Consider the following 20,668-nt stretch of genomic DNA (forward strand, 5'->3'; position numbering starts at 1 on the left):
TTTGGTTTTTCCTCAGATATCAATCTGACACGTCGTGACATAACTGATCTGCTTATTAAAGCCGCGTTAAACCAACTCGCAGGCGGGAAGATATTTTCCTTAACGACTACTTCCGATACGACACTAGTTAAAAATATTTGATGTAATCAAAAGAATATATATTGTTATATACCTAATTGAAATACGATTGCTATACCAAATACGAGTGAGAAGTTTTACGCCGCTTTTAGCAATATTCCGGTAATGTCACGAAGGGGGATACCAGAATTCGGCTTCACATATTGTACCCTTGTGGGGAATCGAACTCGGGCCCTCGGCGTGATGAGCGAACACTTTAACCACGAGGCTACCCCGCCGCCCCCTTAACATGAAGTACGCGACAAATTATACCATCACATATTAGTATAAATTAAAACTGACACTTATTTGACACATTTAATGCAATCGAATGGTGTTAATTTCAATATTGGCTTCCCAACCTTATGCAGTCTCAGGTATTACACGGCCATGGCTACTGTTTCAGCTGTAATATTATATCACACATGCAAGCTATCATTTACAATGGAACATATTAATGCATTACCACATTCCCAATCTCCATTTTAACAGCCACGAAGGAATATGGCGAAAACACCTTAGGAAATACAACACACAGCATTCTTTTGCATATCACCAAGAAAAAATAAACAAGCTTGCTCGGGTTGTTTATCAAAGTAGTTCTTGCGTAATAATAGCTTAACTCTCGTTGTATCCAATATGTGTAAGGTGTGTATTTTTCTGTGTTTTATTTCCGACGTTTTCCTGTTTTATTATCGTAACGTGTTTGTTTAAGATGGTCAGCAACATGCTATGCAAATGCTGAAGTATGTTTGACGGATGTGTGTTAGTCATTAAAATACCACAGACATCTTGTGATAGACACAAGTCGGTTTAACAATCTCTAATCGCTATCCTATATACCCAGCACGCCACGTATTTACAAGAGCCTAAAACAAATATAGTCAAATTAGTGGTTTGATCCTTTGTGATTTAAATGGTAGTCTTATTTTTGAAAGCGCTTTGGCTCACGGTACCCGAAGTTCAAATGCTTGTGATTTTCATTACCTAATGTTAAGCTCACAAACTCGCAAGCAAAAAATGTCGTTTAAGGTAAATATTTTGAAATCAAAGGAAGCATGTTTTTTAATCAAAAGAACAATTACCCATGTTGATGTCGGAATGTAGGAGTTTGTTGTCGCCATCAATGGAAAACCCACCACGATGCCACTATAGAAGTTAAGGGCTTTGAGAAAAAAGGGGAAATATTTCACTTTTGTGTTTTACATTTTCTCAGAAGAAAGTTCCTAAAATAGTCATGTCAACAACGAAACCTTTCGAGTGTTAAACTGGTTACAAAATTAGCCTAAAATAAGGTGGGGAGCGTCCATGGAGGTCTCGGTGAACAGTGATGTAGAACAGGAGAGCTTTCAGTGTTGAGCGGTCGCCTGTACTTTTACGGGCTATAGGTAGTCCAGAGGTTCAAGCGTTAGCTCGTCTCACAGAAGACCCGGGTTCAATTCCCACGGCCCCTTGTCGGTATTAACCGCCGGGTAATGTGGGGGGCACGGGTGGCCCGGTCGTTTTAGGCGCCGCAATTTTCGCTGTGCAGGGTTGTGTCCCTTGGCACGCCAGAAGACTATTATTGTGGGTTCAAATCCCGGTTCGCCCCGATTATGTTTCTAGGTTTGTCAGCACCCTTTCCGTGCTCGTGGGTTTCAGCAAAGCGATAAACGTCTGAGACCTGCATCACTTTGGCTTTTCCTCCCACATCAAGCTGACATGCAGTCATATATCTGGAATATTGCCCAAAGAGGCGTTAACCCCAACTCACTCGCTCACTCACTCACTCTTATTCATAAGGAATGCACAACGAATTGGACAGGTTGTTGTCGCTGGGTTTTGACAACAATTCTCGGCCTTCTATTCTGGGCCAGTAATGTGTATTCAAATGTCTAGGAGTAAGTTTTTGGTATATGACATACGGCGCAACCAGCAATATTTGTTTGTTTGTTGTTGTACGACGGCAGTCTGTAAATAATCGAGTCTGGGCCAGACAATCCACAGATTGACGTCAAGAACGTCGATCGACGCAATTGGGATACCATGACATGCATCAACCAATTCCGCGAGCCTGACCACCCGATCCCGTTAGTCGCCTCTTATGACAAGCATAGTCGCCTTTTACGGCAAGCATGGGTTGCTGAAGACCTTTTCTACCCAAGATCTTCACGGGTCGCACCCAGCAATATGACGGCGGTCTGTAAATAATCGAGTCTGGACCAGATAATCCAGTGACTGACATCAAGAGCGTCGATCTACGCAAATGGGTTGCCATGACATGCATCAACCAAGTCAACGAGCCTGACCAGCCGTTCACGTAAGTCGCCTCTAACGACAAGCATGGGTTGCTGAAGACCAACTCTAACCCGGATCTAGTGCTATTTAAGCTGTTTACTGGCTCTTGGAATCCCTAAGGGCTTAAATCCTCTGTTTTTAACATGTGGATTTACTGTTAACTGGGAACTGAGTTTGGTAGACTCGCTTTCTCCAGGAGACGAATATTCCTGAGCACCAACTTTACAGTCGACACTTTCCGTGAACCTCAATAGACCGAAATTCCCAGTCAGTCGTAGCATTCTACAGACAAGGGAATCAGTCCGCCAAGGACGTTGCACACCTTGCAAGAAATTCTTCCGCCCATCCGCCGGAGCACATGGGTATGGTAGAACACAAGTTCGGCGTCTGATTACCCCCCTTAGGAGGGACGGAAGCACATGTCCATCAACTTGCTATCAGTAGCAATAAACAGCTACCTGGCATGCCCCTTATTTACAACAACAGACAATAGTCCAACAAGTGGTAGCTGCCTTTGGGACATAGCTTGCCAACTTGCTGAAGTTCATGGTCAGATTGTAGCACCAAACACACCAATGTTACTGTTTCCGCGGACAAATTGAGTCTCTGGAATTATTTTGGTATTTGTGAGCAGTGGTAATAAGAAGACAGATTCGTCATGGAAAGTATTCAGACGCTAAACAGTATTGTATTTCAAAGTATAACAGTATTGTCAGTCTACCGTGGAGGTTCCGGGTTAGAATTGGTCCCCAGCGAACTATGCTGATGGAATGGATACTAATTAAAACTGTACGTTCGTAGGGCCCGTCTGCCCGTGAAGAATGGTTAGAACAGGTCTTCAGCAACCCATACTTGCTGTAAAAGGCCACTATGCTTGTCGTCAGAGGCGACTAACGGGATCGTGTGGTCAGGCTCGCTGACTTGGTTGATGCATGTCATCGTATCCCAATTGTGTGGATCGATGCTCATTATGCCAATCACTAGATTGCCTGGTCCAGATTCGATTATTAACAGACCGCCGTCATTCAGCTGGAATATTGCTGAGTGCAGCGTTAATCAACAAACAAACGTAGGGCCTGTCCCACAATTAATACCTGTTATTAACAACACATGGATGGGACTAGATGTTTCTTCTAATGCCTTGTGAATCCCAACTATAGTACCTGACATTTTGCTGTGTCTGGACGAACACCTTGTCTATTCTATTATGAAAGTGTGATTTGTGCCTGAAAAATTGAGATTATTATAAAGAAATGTTTGAACTCATACAACCTCATGTCTCTCTTTTTGGTGAAAATTACCGTTTTGGTTGGTTAATTGACATGTTGGTAGTCTCTGTCTGGGACAATGTACATGAAACATATGAAGTCAGCTCCTTCAAGAAGGAGTTAGAATAGGCCCCAAGCAACCCCTGCTGTTCATGAGAGCCTACCAAATGGATCCGGTGGTCAGGCTGGTGACGTGCTTGGAAGCCTGTCATCGGATCTGCTGAAGTGGATCGATGCGCATGATCTCAATCACTTGATCGTCTGGTCCAGACTGGATTATTTACAGACCACGGTCATGAAGTTGGAATATTGTTGAATTCGTGTTAAACAACAAACAAAGTCAGTGCCTTGTTTTCCGATTGGTTCAAAAGACCTGGTCACAAACAAAAGGAGGAGACCTTTTCAAAACGTCTTAACATTCAAATACAGTCACATGAAAGTATTGAAATGAAATTTCAAAAGCCAACTGGACAATCCTTTCTGTTTGTCACACATAACACAATCCACAGAAAACATTATATAAACATCTTGTTTGTAAACTGCTGCCAGATTGTTGATTGTTATTGTAGGTCTTCACATAAAAAGAAGTCCAGGAAATCTGATGTTGACGCACGCAAAGAGGAAACAATCTCCACTCTACTTCATCTTAGGAGTTAGTTGTGCTTGTGTTTCATATTCTGACATCAAAAGTACTTTGTGGAACAGTGGTCGTCATCATGTTGCAAGGTTAGCTTTATCAGCATCAGGGGTCACTTCCAGTTCCTCATCTACTGGTGATGAAAAGACTGAGAATATTTTTATACAATAACCCAGGGCTAAATGGTAGGTGATGTTTCCTATTGTATTTCACCATTCAGTTCTAGGTTTATTTTGTTTGTTTGCTGTTTAACGCTGCACTCAGGAATATTCCAGCTATATGACGGCGGTCGGTAAATAATCAAATCTGGACCAGACAATCCAGTGATTAAAATCATGAGCATCAATCTAGGCAATTGGGATACAATGACATGCATCAACCAAGTCAGCAAGCCTGACCACCCGTGAGTCGCCGCTTGCGACAGGCATACTTGCTTCTTATAGCAAGCATGGGTTGCTGAAGACCTATTCTCTGCCCGGATCTTCACGGGTCAGTTTTAACTCGTGGAGAATCAGATACACATATGGATTGAATGTGTAAATGTAGTTTTATGCCACTTTTGGGGTTTAATATTACAGTTAGCATCATGTATATGGAGAATCTGGGCAAAGCAGACCAGTGGTTGATGGTACTACCAGAGGTCAGCACATCCTGGTGTGATCAGTGTTCAAAATAGCTGCCTGCCTACTACCCAAATGCCAGTGACTTCCAAATTGGGCTAGTAACATTTCATGTCATTTTCTTTTCATTTCTTAGTTTACTGAAAGTGTTTTGGGCTACTTAAATATGATGAGGCCTTGCAACATCTTTTGTTAACAAGTGGTCCTGACCAGCAATCCATGATTGCAGCTTCTAGAGAATCGTAACTCACCTACCTTAACATAGGCTTAAACAGTCACAATACTATGGGGGTGGTCGGGTAGCCTAGTGGTTAAAGCGTTTGCTTGTCATGCTGAAGATTTGGGTTCAATTCCCGACGTGGGTACAGTATGTGAAGCCCATTTCTGGTTTCCCCTGCCGTGATATTACTGGATAAAACAACATTCACTCTTTGTAAGTGAGTTGTGTTTAACACTGCTTTTAACAGTCTTCCAGTTATATGATGCTGTGTCAGCTTGATGTGGCAAGAAAGCCCCAAGTGATGCAGGTCTCAGACGTTTACCACTTCGGTGAAACCCAAGAGCAAATTGCAAATTGCAGCACCTTAGATGACTGGGCCAGTCGTACCCTACATTATCTTGTCTCAAAAGTGCACCATGTTATTTTGAAGGTGATATGATAATAAAGAACAAGAAAATATTGTAACCAACATGTTTATTCCAATAAATTAACTGAACAACAAAGTCGTCACACTTGATACACCAAGTATAACCACTGTCTGCAGTATCCCAACACTGGGCATCATAAACTATGTTACAATACAAACAATCTCCTGACTTGCCTCATCTTGTTCAAAGCCATCTCTTAACATCAAAATGGGTGACTGGAGATCTAACTAAAAAAGATAGAGTCTAAAAACTGGCAATGTATTACTTTTGATTTGTATTAGAATCATAAATTGTGTCCTTAGAAGCAAATATATTTTTTGGCATTCCCACACTGAATAACATTAGTTTCATATGCATCAATGCATTTTACTGCCCGTATGACTTTGCACACGCTTGAACATAAAATGACATGCTTCACTATATAAAACTTGGTATGTTACTCTTATCTTATAAAAAAATAGAGTAATATTCCACACACATAAAAACTACATTAGGAGGTCAAAGCAAAATGAGTTCTCAAAATCTTCAAAAGACAAGTGTAGAAATCCAGTGTGGGGGGGGGGGGGGGGGGGAAAGAGATGCAGGGGATGTGCTCCACACGCTTTGTTGGAAAGTTACAACAAAAACATAACAGTTATCATACAACTAAAAAAATATTCTCTAACAATATTTTGGGCAAATTATCTTCAATTTCTACTGGCGAGTTTCTTTATATACAAGATGGGGTCTATATCAGGTTTTATATGATACGGACATAAAAGTCACATTATTAGAATTCACATTTGGGAACAAATAACACAGTATTTATAATACTCTAGTTCTCCATCTGGACCACAAACAAAGATAAAATTAATTATTTTGACATGAAACCGGAGTCTAAGAATCACAAAGTTTGTCAAAAAGTGAATGTGTTTCTGTTTATCAGTGCCTTCTAAAAACATTTCATTATTCAGTAGTTTGAGTGTGGCGTGTAATTCATAAACACCGTTTGGTTATTCAAGCTGAAGTTTTGATTATGTCTTGTTAGTTCTAAAAGCACATTTATTACCAAGCAGTTTGACTGTATCTCATAATTCAAGAAAAAGATATTTTTCAGTCATTTGTGTCTTGTCAGCTTAAAAAACATTTGGTATATAGTCATATCATCGTGTCTTGTAAGTTCAATGATTATTTCAGTTAAAAAAACATTTGTTTGATTGTATCTTGTAAGTTCTAACACCATGTTGTGAATCACAAGTCAGCAGCACCTTGTTCACAATAATTATCATTCAAGAAAAATGGAGAGGAGGGGGAAAAAAATAAAAACTTGATCATGGAATGTTTGTACAAATATTACCTGCAGCAGGTGGGGGGGGAGAAGAAAAATTAAACGAAATGGATGACTTTAGAACCATTGTCTGCTGCAAGCTTTTCTTTCTTTTTTTCTCGTAAGAGAAAGGTCGATATTTGGGGCAAAATCTGAATATCAAAGATTAAGGCTACAACTCTAGATTTATATATGCAAGAAATTTCATGATGAGATGGCGACTGAACAATTCGGCGAAATATCTATGCCAAATTGACAATCATAAGTTTTAAAGATGACATTTTTTAAAACACTTTGTAAACTCAAAATAATTTTGCCTGTATTGGACTAAATTCTGACTTGTAATTTTCACAATATTTCCCCCATTACTTCAGAGAAACCAGAGGGTGTGTTATGGTGCCACATCTAAAGATTAATATTGATATTGTAAACTCCTTCATCAGAAACACCAATGTCCTAAAAATAAATTAGCAAGCCAACAAACTACATACATTAAACACACATATACTTAACTTAGTACACCAATAACAAGCTATGTACACATTAACAACTGAAATTATCTGACTAGAACCTATGTGCATCAAAGAACAATGTTCAAAAGGAAGGTGGGTGCAAGGGTTGTTTAATTGTTTGTTTGTTTGTTTGTTGTTTAGTGCCTCACTCAGCAATATTCCAGCTATATTACGGTGGTATGTAAATATTCAAGTCTCGACCAGACAATCCAGTGATTGACATCATGAGCATTGATCTATGCAATTCAAATGATGTCAGTCACTGGATAGTCCTGGAGTCTGAAGGTTTGCTCGTATAAAGCATCAGAATCTAGGGACCCCCTTGACAATTAAACACTGCACAATATACAAAACCCTCAAAATATACAAAATGATTTTATGAAAATATTACAAAAATTACATGTATCACTACTTTGTGATGAATCTGATTGTATTGACAACACCAAAGCCAGTTTTTTATGGCAAGTCCTTGATAAGGAATTAGATGTCATATGGGTTAAGATACGGCAAGGATACATCCTACAGAAGACTGACAAGAGACAATCAAGCTAAAATCAGATATCTAACTCTGATACGATACCTCTCTGTATGAAGATCTGATATCCCTCCACAGCACGTTGGATAAGGTGAACTTCCTAATCAGTTACTCAGTGTCAAGTTTTCCAAATATTTCTTAAATGAACTTAATTGTCAAGTTCTGAATGTCAATAACGAAGGCATTGGGATTATACAGTAATGGATAATGTATACATCAGAAAGTAAGGACCATAGAGGAATATAATTGTGTTCTGTGTGGGTTTTCTTTTGATGAAATAGAAATTCCTGAATCTAGGCAGTTCTAAATGAGGCCAAACCCCATCTGATTGTGTAAAAAACACCCATTTCATTTAGATTTGGCAGTTAAAGATCGGTTAAGCTTCACCTCACACAATATACAGAGGGGTCGTCAGATAAACATGCAGTGTGGTATTGCATCAGTGTAGACCACGACTAGGCAGCACCCCGTGTCATGTGGTTACCTGCCATGATGACTACGACTTCATGATCTATGGCTATCACCTTGGTCATCACAAACAATATTGCAATCCAGACCCTGCTTTCAAACTACGGCATGACTAGTGTACCGCCCGATCCAGTTAGTCGCCTCTTACGACAAGCATGGGATGCTGAAGACCACTTCCAACCCAGTGAGCGAGTGAGTGAGTATGCGGTTTTACGCCGCTTTTAGCATTATTCCAGCAATATCATGGTGGGTCCAACCCAGATCAATCCAAATCCCAACACGAGGAGTTTAAGTGAGTGATTATTGTTTCACACTGCATCAGTAATCTTGCAGCTATTCAAGGTCAACAAAGGTGTTTAAGTTGAGTTCTCAACCTTATCAATATCAATATGGTTTGCAAGATAACGACATACCTGCCTTGGTTACACAACCACTAGTTGGCTAATTCTATTTGTCTTTGGATTACCTCCAAGCTTTGATTAATTCATACACACAATATTACATCCTTCAAACATGTCCACAATAGACTTCATGATAATCATTATGCACACATTTCATTTAACAGCAAACACATAAAAAAGACACAGAAACTGTATAATCTGACACAGACGCTCCTAGGTGCTACCATCCCTTTATATCAGCTAATATTCAAGAGAATATGCTGGAATGGTACTCTTTGAATCAGATAAGCCTTGCTAAAATAAATGTCCTGTTTCTCATGAACTGCATGCGCCTAATTTGTTTTTTTCATTTTCAAGCACTGTCAAGGAAATGTTTTAACTCAAATTTCATGTTTGCACTGGATTCCAACTTTTTGCACTGGATTCCAATTTTATGTACAAGATTCCAACTTTTTGTATCTTAAGCTGTCACTCTGTGAAAAAGTCAACAATGTTTGACCAACTAGCCTAAACTGTGGCCAGCTGAAATTTGCAAAATTCTGAAACTGAACTGGTCACAGAATTAAGATTGGAATAACTGCACTGGTTTTGCAAAATATTGTCACTCAGTTCTTAGCACTTCTAAAATCCAAAATATTCAGCAAAAAGTTTATTTTCATAAATAAATGTTTGAATGAAAATACTAATACTGACTGCAGAACAAAATGAGAAATACATCTTATTCATCACAAACAAAAAATCTTTAAGATATTTTATGAACCAATAATTTACCCATTTTCATTGATATTCATTAATTTGTCAGATCAGGAAACAATAAGTGACAGCATGGAATACCACTTGGTCATGTGGTGTAATATCATGCAAGTATTCCACAACCACCTGCACCAAACATCCAAATACCAGGAAACTACCTCTACATAGAAAATATAGAAATCTTTCAGGTTACTATGATACTATTGCCCTTTGTCAATAATACTACTTTTTGATTTTTTACTTTTACCTTGTCCCCAAACATTATTGTAGTTGTCTTCTAGTTGTTGCTGTCTTGCTGCTTCTTTGGAGGCTTCATTTGTTCCACCCTGAAATAGGAGAAAATACATGGAGGTGAAAACAGGAGCACTGGAGGTGAGGCGAGGTGAGTGAGTGAGTGAGTGAGTTGGGTTTTAACGTCGCTTTTAACAGTATTCCAGTTATATCAAGGCGTGTCAGCTTAAAGGGGCACTGATCTAACGCCATTCCCCGGACTGGTTGTTGCCTTTGTTATTGTTTTTCCCCCGTGAGTACCCGGATGATACGCAACGCAACTGAGCGTGACCAGAGACTGGGCTACCTTCTGCAAGGACAGCTAAATAAACTGGAGGCAAGATTTGTTTTACGCATTTTTGGACACTGATTGGTTAACTGTGATCTATAAAGATTTCGACAAAGGGCGCATGTTAATTAATTTCTTCAGCCTAAACAAACAGACAAAAAGAACGGTGGAGCTCATCGGATGTCGTCATTTGGAAATACCCCAGATGGTTATAGTTTAATAATTTAAAAAAGTATCCATGCAGTGAAAGCATTTTCGGATTTCGGCTTGCGTCGATAATACGATTACTACTCCCTTGTTGTCATCCACGTTTTCTGGTATAACCCTACACTTGTGTATTTGTCGTCATTCACTTGATGCTCAGTTAATGAATTTATTACAGGTACAATTAGTGGTAGCACCACTTAGATAACCTGACAAAGGTTCCCATTTGGCATTTATTGTGTCTGGGGTAATTATTCAATCTAAATCCAGGTTTGAAGTGACGTGAAATGTGTGTTATGTAATATGCACGTGGCAGCCCGGCAAGAGGTGAATGATCAATTGATTTACTTTTTCTGTTCCAAGTCATCAAAGGATTAACAGAACATACGTTGATTGATTAATCACTGTTATCTTGCACAGTGGATATGTCAAAAGTGAGTGTCTACATGTCTAGGTTTACTAAAACAAAGGGAATACACTCATATCATGGCGTGAAGTGTCGATGTAAAAACAACATACTTTGTTCAAAGGTTTAACTGATAATACGTTGATTGTTTGCTCATTGTTATCTATCACTCAATGGATTTTTTAGGAACCGTGGACGTTATGAAAATAGTTGTCACGTGGGCTTTCTCAGCCGACCCTTGAGACTTGACACCGATGTGAAACACTTGAAACAATGTAAGTGATCAGCTGAGAAACGAACACGGGTTATAATATCCAGAAACGATATATATCTTTTAAATTATTTGATTGTTACAGAGACACGTGACATCGAATAAGTTTCTTTGTACAGCTACAGACAAGTGGGATATTGTTCCTTTGTGTGGATATTCACGGATACATTCCTCGAACAAGGAAGCTGCCTAAAATTTATACACATAAATTTGGTAGGTTGTAATTATGATATTTGCATTTTGTTTTCCTTCATTTGCTGTAGCATTGAACCGATTCGTTCTTGTTCCTCTACGTCTTGGTTGAGAAATTCTTCAATGCGCGATAGACGTTGTTTTCACAAGTCTTTTCCTTTGTGAGCGTGTATATATTACCGTCAATTTGTAAAATGTGATTCTCTCAGGCAATTTATAAAATGTATAAATATTTCAGTCATTTTGACTGAAACATCTGTCCAGATTGACTAAAATTGATTAAGACGATCAAAAGGGCCTAAAAACATCACAACAGATTATTATGTAGGATCAGAAGCCAAACAACATAGAAATGTACATTTTAACGTAACATTTTCAGTCTCTTGGTGATGACATTAAAGATCAAAATGTTTGGAATTCGTTATCATAATAATACAGATGGAAATGTTTTTCAGTCACTTTGTAAAATAACTGAATATTGAGGCATTTAATAAAATTTAAAACGTTACACATTTTGACTGTAAAAAAAATATACACACAATAAAAAAACAATGCTCAGGTGAAATATATACTTTGTGTTGCAAGTAAAAATAGTGTAAACGAAAATCGCCAAATTACCAAGCAAGTGACTTATCAAAACTTCGTCACCATTACCGATGCTACCCACAAATATACTTACATTTCCTTATTATCTCGAAAAGTGTATTTCATTTTGTTGATCAACGTGACCATACGCCCCTATTACTACCCATACAAGTGACCAATGCGCTTACGAATGGCGCAGCAGAGGTCGCGAACTAGTCTAGATTTTTGCTATACATCCGGGTACTCACTGGGAAAAAACAATAACAAAGGCAACAACCAGTCCCGGGGAATTACTTTAGATCAGTGCCCCTTTAATGTGGGAGGAAAGCCCGAAGTGATGCAGGTCTCAGACGTTTACCACTTCAGTGAAACCCGCAAGCACGGGTATGGTGCTGACAAACCTAGAAACATTATCAGGGCGAACCGGGATTCGAACCCACAATCATAGGTTTCTGGCGTGCCCAAGGGACGCCTTAGACGACTGGGCCACCCGTGCCCCCTGAGGCGAGGTGAAATGGTGTTCAAGATTATTACACTTATATGGCGGTGGGCATGCATGTGTGAGTGTGGCTGCTGGTACTTGTCTGGACTAATGCAATGCCGCAGGTTTAACATGAATACCCTACTCAGACAAAGTTTACCAACTCCTAGTCGCCCAGTCCTTGTTTTAACCCCTTAATGCCTGCCGTTACAGGATACCAACAAGGACCATCTCTTGACGTCTTTTGGTATGATGCTGCTGGGGATTGAACCCCCGACCTTCCACTCTCTAGACCCTGAGGCAGTCAGTAACACTGGAGAAGTGAGTGAGGGAATGTTTGTTTGTTGTTTAACGCCGCCCTCAGCAATATTTCAGCTATATGACGGCGGTCTGTAATGAAGTCTGGACCAGAAAATCCATTGACTGACATCATGAGCATTGGTCCATGCAAATGAGATACGATGACATGCATCAAGCAAGTCAGCGAACCTGACCACTTGATCCCGTTAGTCGCCTCTTACGACAAGCATAGTCACCTTTTATGGCAAGCATGGGTTGCTGAAGACCTATTCTACCCTTGATCTTCACGAGTCGAGTGAGGGAGGGAGGGTGAATAAAAAATTGGGCCTTCCTGAAAGGACATACCTATGGTATGATGATCAAAGACGTAACCATTTGGTCATCCCACTGCCCTATATTAATGAAAGACACTGCAGAATGTGCATAAATAACTACAGCAATGTTGCCAGGGAAGTTGTCTGGATTTGTTCAAGGCAAACTATATCATATTTTATTAAACATAAAGTCATATATAAGTAGAACCTGATATTATTGAGGTGAAATAGATTAGTTCACTAAATTCTGCTATATATCAAATTTTAAATTTTGTAACTATTCCAGACAAAAAGTATGTGATAATACAGTACCCTGACAGTCCTTAAATGTAAAGTAACCAAGACTTACCATATTCCATGTAATAAGTGCCCAGGGCGCTCTCAAAATTAGAAATAAGGGGCTCTGATTAGAATATTATTTTGGTGAAAAAAGAGTTGAAAGATAAATTTCGTGATTTATGCTGACAGCCTGAAATGTTTATGTACGACAGATATATTTTTCCAGAATTTAATTGCCCATAATTAAGGGTGCATATAAGACATGAGTGCATATTATATGCGAATAAATAAGTCTTGTGTACATTGATCAGTCAGAAGGGTTGCTAATTGGGATTGTTCACTAGCCAATATATTAGCAAATATCGCCGAGGGTGCTTATTAGAGCTTGGCGCTTATTACGTTGAATACGGTATAAAGTAATCCAGACTTGGCATGATGCAATTACAAATTCTAACTTTTTATCTCATTACAGTGCCATGAAAGTATCTCTCTTTGAACCAGAATCTTACATCAATAACCTTGAGGATTGAAAGCAACGAAGAGTTTTCTGTAAATTTAGAATATCTTAACATAACTTGCATCCGATACTCTATGTACATATTGTAATTTAGCTTCTGTTGAAGATGGGTATCATATTATGTTTATATGTCCTAAGTACTCAAGTATTAAGGTATTTACCTCATTATAGCTTTACCAGCACTCAGTCAATGGTGAATTTGTTAAATACTAGAAATGTACATCTCCTTAAATCTGTTGCTTTGTTCATAAAACATGTTTTTCAATTACAAACTCTCGTGTAACCACTTATCTTTTCACGTAAAATTGTACTTTAGGCCATGTGGCCATACTACTGAATAAACTACTACTACAAGGAACCCAAGTGAGCAGATTAGCCACTTGGGGTGAACAAGGCCCAGATATCCTTTCAGCAGTCAGTGGAGGGACAACACTGATCTACAACAAACAAAACTGACCAGGATCACCAAAACAAGGGATTTAGACGTTCCATTCCTAACCCAGGTCAAACATGGACTGGACTTAGTTCTGAATGTGAGCCAAGGACATCTCACAGATCAACAGTTATTTTGAAAATGATTCCTGTTGGGTCAACAACGTTGTGTTTCTGAGGGTATCATGCCTTAGTCTGTGCTAAAAGGTTTTGATACTACCACCCAAAGCTTGGCTCTTTGCATCATTTTCTGGGTAGCTTAGCGTTATCATGAGGACTATTAATAGCTGAGCTAGTCCAAACAGAATTTAACTAGACTCGGGCTTCAGATTAGTGGTTAAAGTTGCAAAATAGTCTCATATTTTACCTATACCATATGCTTGACATCCACTCCAAAGCTTTAATTTTACTGTTGTTTTTTAGCATAATTTGAAATAAAACTGCATTTCTTGAACACTCAACGTTTGATAACAAAGTGTTCTTAAACAAAGGGAGTTTAGCACAGTCAGCAATACTGCAGATACATCATTGCAGAAATAATCAATCAGAAGCAGACAAACCAGTGATTGACATTATGAGTAATATCCCACACCATCAGGTTATGATGACATGCAATAATCGAGCCTGCCCATCTGATCCATTTAAGTTGTCACTTATTTATTTATTATTTGACTCCAGCTGCATCCTGGAATCTCCACTGAACACTTTGAATTAAAACATAACACTAGTACATCATCCTACACTAGTGCTTCATCATTTTGTGAATTAAAAGATGAAGTATAGTTTCATGCCTGAAGAAGACCAACTAATAGTCCCTGAAATAAAGTTATGCATCTGATTAAATAATAGATTCCTCAAATCTGAGGTATTAGGAACCCTGACCCTCAAGTCTGAAGTATTAGGGAACCCTTAAGTCTGAGGTATTAAGGAACACTCAAGTCTGAGGTTTTCAGTGACCCTCAAGTTTGAGGTAGTAGCAAACCCTCAAATCTGAGGTTTTCAGGGACCCTCAAGTCTGAGGTATTTGCAAACCCTCAAGTGTGAGGTTTTCAGGGACCCTCAAGTCTGAGGTATTAAGGAGCCCTTAAGTCTGAGGTATTAAGGAACCCTCAAGTGTGAGGTTTTCAGGGACCCTCAAGTCTGAGGTATTAAGGAACCCCCCAAGTCTTAATTTTTCGGAGCTAGATCTGAGAATGGATGAGTACAGGCTGAAAAGTGGATGAAGGATGGAATGGGGTTGTTGTTTTATTGGGTATACGCTCTGGGGTCTGTAACTGACACTGCCTGAAGCTTTTAGCTGCCTTTAAAACTTCCTCACCAATTTAAACAAAAACACAAACCATGTGATGTAAAGAATAGAACTAAGCATGCAAAGAGGCAATCCCATTAATATCCATATGATACCAACATGTGTCTTACGAAACAAAAATGTCAACTATTGAACAAAAGTTGAACAAAACAATGTATGTTTTCAATTTAATTCAAAGTGTTTGAGTGAGATTCAATGCCTGCCAAAGTTGGCATCGTTTGACTTCTCTCAAAATGGATATCATGTATGTCAACAGGAATCATTGCTCCAAGGTTCCTGACAGACATATCTTTGGCATGAGGTTAAAAGTTGACTTACAAGCCAGAAAAATGCATGCTCTTAGACCTGTGAAAACATATGTGTTTTAAAATGACACTTTGTGTCTTTGTTTTGAGACAATTTCAAACACATTTTTAACACACAAAACTATACAATACATTCTTATACCATGTTCAAAAATAACCAAAATGATATGACACATGTTCTGTTACAAGACACTCACAAACTGCTATAGGTTTGGTAATTAGGACAAAAAGGACAATAAGCCAGCCATATTTCCCATAGAATTTGAATGCTACATTCTTCCCAGGAAAAAATCAATTTGTTTGACACAAAAAAAAGGTTATTATTATTATTGAAATGGACCTACTGCTGCTGGGAGAATTGTTCTCACAAATCTAAGTTTCTGTTGGTGAGACCAATATAAGAGGGAATAAGTGAATCAGTTTACACCACTTTGAACAGTATTCCAGTTCCAGCACATGGGGGGCAGTTGGGTAGCCTAGTGGTTAAAGCATTCTCTTTTCACGCCGAAGACCCGGGTTCGATTCCCGACATGGGTACAATGTGTGAAGCCTATTTCTGGTGTCCCCCGCTGTGATATTGCTGGAATATTGCTAAAAGTGACGTAAAACCACACTCACTCACTCACTCCAGCATATGGAATTGCAGCACCCTACACTACAGGACCATTCTTGGTGTCACCCAACGTGATACTGTAAATCGTGAAATTAATGCGTCTCCAAAAGAATGCGACTGCTGATCCCTAGCCAAAAATGCGACTCAGTATGAATGCGACACCCACCTCCTCTCAAGCATCAGTGGATTTATATCTAAAGATGTCCTCTGTCAGGTTTACAGGAGAATCGTCACATTAATCCAACCTTACATTAATCCAATCACACACCAAATAGCACCGCTTATTAGTGCTGAGTAGAGTACTCCAGCTAAAACAATACATGAGTGCTGGCTCGTGTCGGCCTTTGACGCAGTCGCAAAGAGCAAAGACACCATGTTGCGTGGGTGATGTCTGTCTGGACTTGCAGATGTGATCAGTGATGACATAAGTGATTGTCTTGACCCAAGCAGTGACAATTCACAAGATGTCATTAGTGTTTGAATGACATTGTTTATATACTTGTAACAAGTGCTGCTCAATAAACAATGATGTGGAATACATAGTTGTTTGTTTTCAGGGTATGTCTAAGTTGGAATTTCTGCTATCCCAAATGTCTTATTGTTGATATGCGATGTTTAATAATGCGAGCAAAGACCACTCGCATTTTTCGCTTTTAATTCACGCTCACATTAATTTCAAGATTTATAGTATTGCTGGAATATTGCAAAAAGGTGCGTAAAACCTCACTCACTCACTTATTCACTGTCAATTTCGGCACTCACTGCCTTCATCCAAAATACATTGTTTTAGACACGTTTGCCATCTAATTGCTAAGTTTTCTGACGACTTGTAGAAGCCTTGTTCTCATAATGTCAGTGTCATGATGTAAACTGACCACAGCCAAAGGGATTTTTCACAAAGACGCAAGTAAAGAGAGTTGATAGCCAACAGGGACCTTCTGTTTGCATGCGGATTGCTATGTCCCTGATACCTGGACGGTTTGTGCTGACCACTGCTGACCAACTGACCTATTTTCACATACAACATGTGGCCATTGATGACATTCTGAGGGTGGTCAAGCACCGTTTGAAGAATCATTGTGATGTGTCAACTTTGGAAAAAGCTGTGGAAAATGTCTTGTTTTTGTGAATACCATATTCGATGCAAAAAGCGTCCCGCTCTCATAAGTGGCGATATTTGCTAATATATTGGCAAGTGAACAATCCAAATAAGCTCCCCTTCCAATTCATCAGTATACAAAAAAACTTACTTATTCGAGTATAAAACACACTCGTGTGTTATGCGCACCCTTAATTATGGGCAATTAAATTCTGGATTAATATATCTTTCATGTACAATATGCACAGACCTTTTCTTTAGTATCATTTCAGGCGGATATATGACATCGGAAATAGAATATCAACAATTCCGCTTTGAGTTAAGGAAGTTAACCTCTTTCTTACACTGTTTAAGTGTTCATTGTATATCTGGACTTATGTTTATAATCTATTTATTAATTTCATTCAAAATTTCTGAGAAATCGTGTCCCTACGATACTTACAACTTCCGTTCACCCCGTTCTGTGGAACCCGCTTTACCACATACCGCGACAGCACCAACTCATATTTATCAATGCAACAATGATCTTATTGTCTTCTGTTTCTTTTTTTTATGAGTCCTTACATCAGGGTAGACATTTGTCATGGTTAACATGAAAATATATCAAAACTCGAAGAACTATTTCCATTTGCGTACTTTTCATTTGTTTACATCACGTGCGGTCGTCGAAGCTATACAGAGAGGTAGCTATACCGTCACATTGATGCATAAACATATATTGTCGTGCACCTCACAGTCAAAGTTTTAATAGCAAATAGTTACTCAAAACAATATGTAAAACGTCAATCTGTTCTGATTTCAGGGTTTGTTTAAAAATGAGAGAAAAGTCTGGTCACATGATATGCAAATTAGCCCGTGGCAGTGCTGTTATGCAAAGCTATGTTACTTCTGAAAATGATGATAAATTAAAAACTAGATGTACTTTTTAGGATATTTGTATTTATAGATTAATCTTGGGTAGGTGGTTGTAGTATTTTTATTCACAAGCTGGATATATCGATTGTTAAACTGTGGCCTGTCATGACCAGCACCATAGCCAACTCAATAACAACAATTACTGGTAAACACGTTTTGAGAAAAACTATTCCAGTTGATTTTACAAAAAAAAAGTGGTTATAAACATTAAATACATCATCATCATTCACCGAAAAATAAGGTAAGTAATATAAGGTAATGTTTGAAAATCACAAACACAAAGCGGATGTTTATATTTTATTTTTCAACTTTACCTACTGATTATCCGTACTTCCTGTTAGGAACAATGGGCGTCGACGATCATTTTTACTCGTCGTTAATGTGGAGTTAAGTTATCACAAATACATAGATATGTAAGTTAATATGTGCAAGTATGCAGGTAGCATTATTTGTAAGAGACATCTATATCTAAAGGGGTAATATACTGAGAGCGGTCGTATGCTGCATTCACCAAACCACAAAATTTACGATCTTTCAATTCTGTTTTTTTCTTCACCAAAATTATTTTCCAATAAGTGCCCCCTATTTCTAATTTTGAGAGCGCCCTGGGCGCTTATTACATTGAATACAATTTATCTTTCTCCCTCACTGTATATCATTTTGAGAGTCATGCATAAGTTTAACTGTTAGTCTATAAGATATTGATAACAAACGGACACATGAACATGTTATTTTGGTCGAAACATTCATCATCATCAAATCATCATCATCATCATCATCATCATCGTCGTCGTCGTCGTCATCATCGTCATCGTCATCGTCATTATCATCATCGTCATCATCATCCTCATCATCATCATCGTCGTCGTCGTCATCATCGTCATCGTCATCGTCATCATCATCATTCACTGACCTCTGGAACCCTCTCTCCCTTGTCTAAGCTGTGGGAGCTCCCGATTACACGATAGACTAGGTTGAAGTTTTATGAAGCAGAAGTGTCCCTGCATTAAACATTCACAGATATATCTGCACTGGAACCCAGCAGCATTAGAAATTGACACTCGTCCTATAGTCCTTACCAACATGCCCAACAGTTAAGTTATCCTAAGGACAAGTAGAAACACGCCATTTTTAAGGGTTTTGCGATATGTTATCATTATAAAGACTAGTGAACTAAAACTGTAAGTTTCTATCGCTGCCCAGTAAGGTATAAAAGGCAATTCTGACTACACCTAAAAGGTTTAATAGTAAGCAGATCCATCTGAATAAAAAAAACAGTTATTGTGTTGTACTTGAAAGGAAAAGATGTGTTATTTGTCAAACAGCTGGAAATGGACAGTCACTAAGATTTGAAATTACATCATTCTTATACCAAGAGCTGGAAAACACAAGAAAAGCAACAGTCTTGTTCCCACCCTGAGAGGAGGGATGCCAAGGGAGCGGGGAGGTGGCTGGGAGTGGTCAGACATGCTGACATATGGCATGTAAACAGAAATGAAGGTTGACGTTGACAAGATTACAGAAATTCAAACAAATTAGAGCTTTGCAGATTTGGTTAGTACCTGAAATTAAAATTGTTCTGGGCTCCATTAAGAGTTTTACTTTTTTTATTTTGTAAATATATATTTTGAAATAAGATAACTTTTGGAGTGGCATGTAAACAGAAATGAATGTTGACATTGACAAGTTTACGGGAATTCAAACAAATTGAGCTTTGTAGATTTTGTTAGTCCCTGAAATTAAGGGTTTTTCTGGGCTCCATTAGGATTATTTTTTTTTTTTAATTTAAAATCTGCATTAGTGAAAAAGTAAGTTTTGAGGTGCGTTTTCATTACTTATTAAATATCTTTCCACGTGTAGCTTCATTCGCAACATAACTTCAGTGATAATTTGATGTCTTCACGGGGCTTTGAAGCGTCTACCTTGATCATATCATTAAGCATGTGGTCACATATTGTTAAAGGGCTCGAAAAAAGGTGAGGATCGAAAACGTGTGATGTGAGAGGCAAGCCGGAAAGGAAGCATATCTTAGACGTTTAACACCCTGAAAGAACCCAAGAGCACAGGTATTGTGCTGACAAACCTGGAAACATAATCTGGGTGAATCTGGGATTCGAATCCTCAATCATAGGTACCTAGCAGGCCCAAAGGAGGCAACTCTGTACAGGTAATTAGAGCACCTTAGACATCTGGACCACCCATGACACGTTGGTAAAAAAAATAACTCTTACAAAAATCAGTTTCAAGACATACTATTCTAGATCAAATCTCAAGCTATGGCCAAGAGTGGGAGGTAACTTCTATACTCAGTGGATCCAGAGGAGGGGTCCAGGGGTCCGGAACAA

At 38.7% G+C, this 20,668-nt stretch overlaps 1 protein-coding gene across 1 annotated transcript in view; it reads right to left on the reverse strand.

Annotated features, from left to right (window-relative positions):
- Positions 1-5,598: 5,598 nt before the first annotated feature.
- LOC124135913 (protein OS-9-like) overlaps positions 5,599-20,668 on the reverse strand; it is a 69,751-nt gene continuing 54,681 nt past the window's right edge. Inside the window, exon 16 of the mRNA XM_046501596.2 lies at positions 5,599-9,868. Within this exon, the coding sequence (XP_046357552.2) occupies positions 9,743-9,868 (126 nt within the window). The 3' untranslated portion in view covers positions 5,599-9,742. The remainder of the gene's footprint in view (positions 9,869-20,668) is intronic.

Source organism: Haliotis rufescens, unplaced genomic scaffold, assembly GCF_023055435.1.
Source record: "Haliotis rufescens isolate VD_foot unplaced genomic scaffold, xgHalRufe1.0.p SCAF_4, whole genome shotgun sequence".
NCBI lineage: Eukaryota > Metazoa > Mollusca > Gastropoda > Lepetellida > Haliotidae > Haliotis > Haliotis rufescens.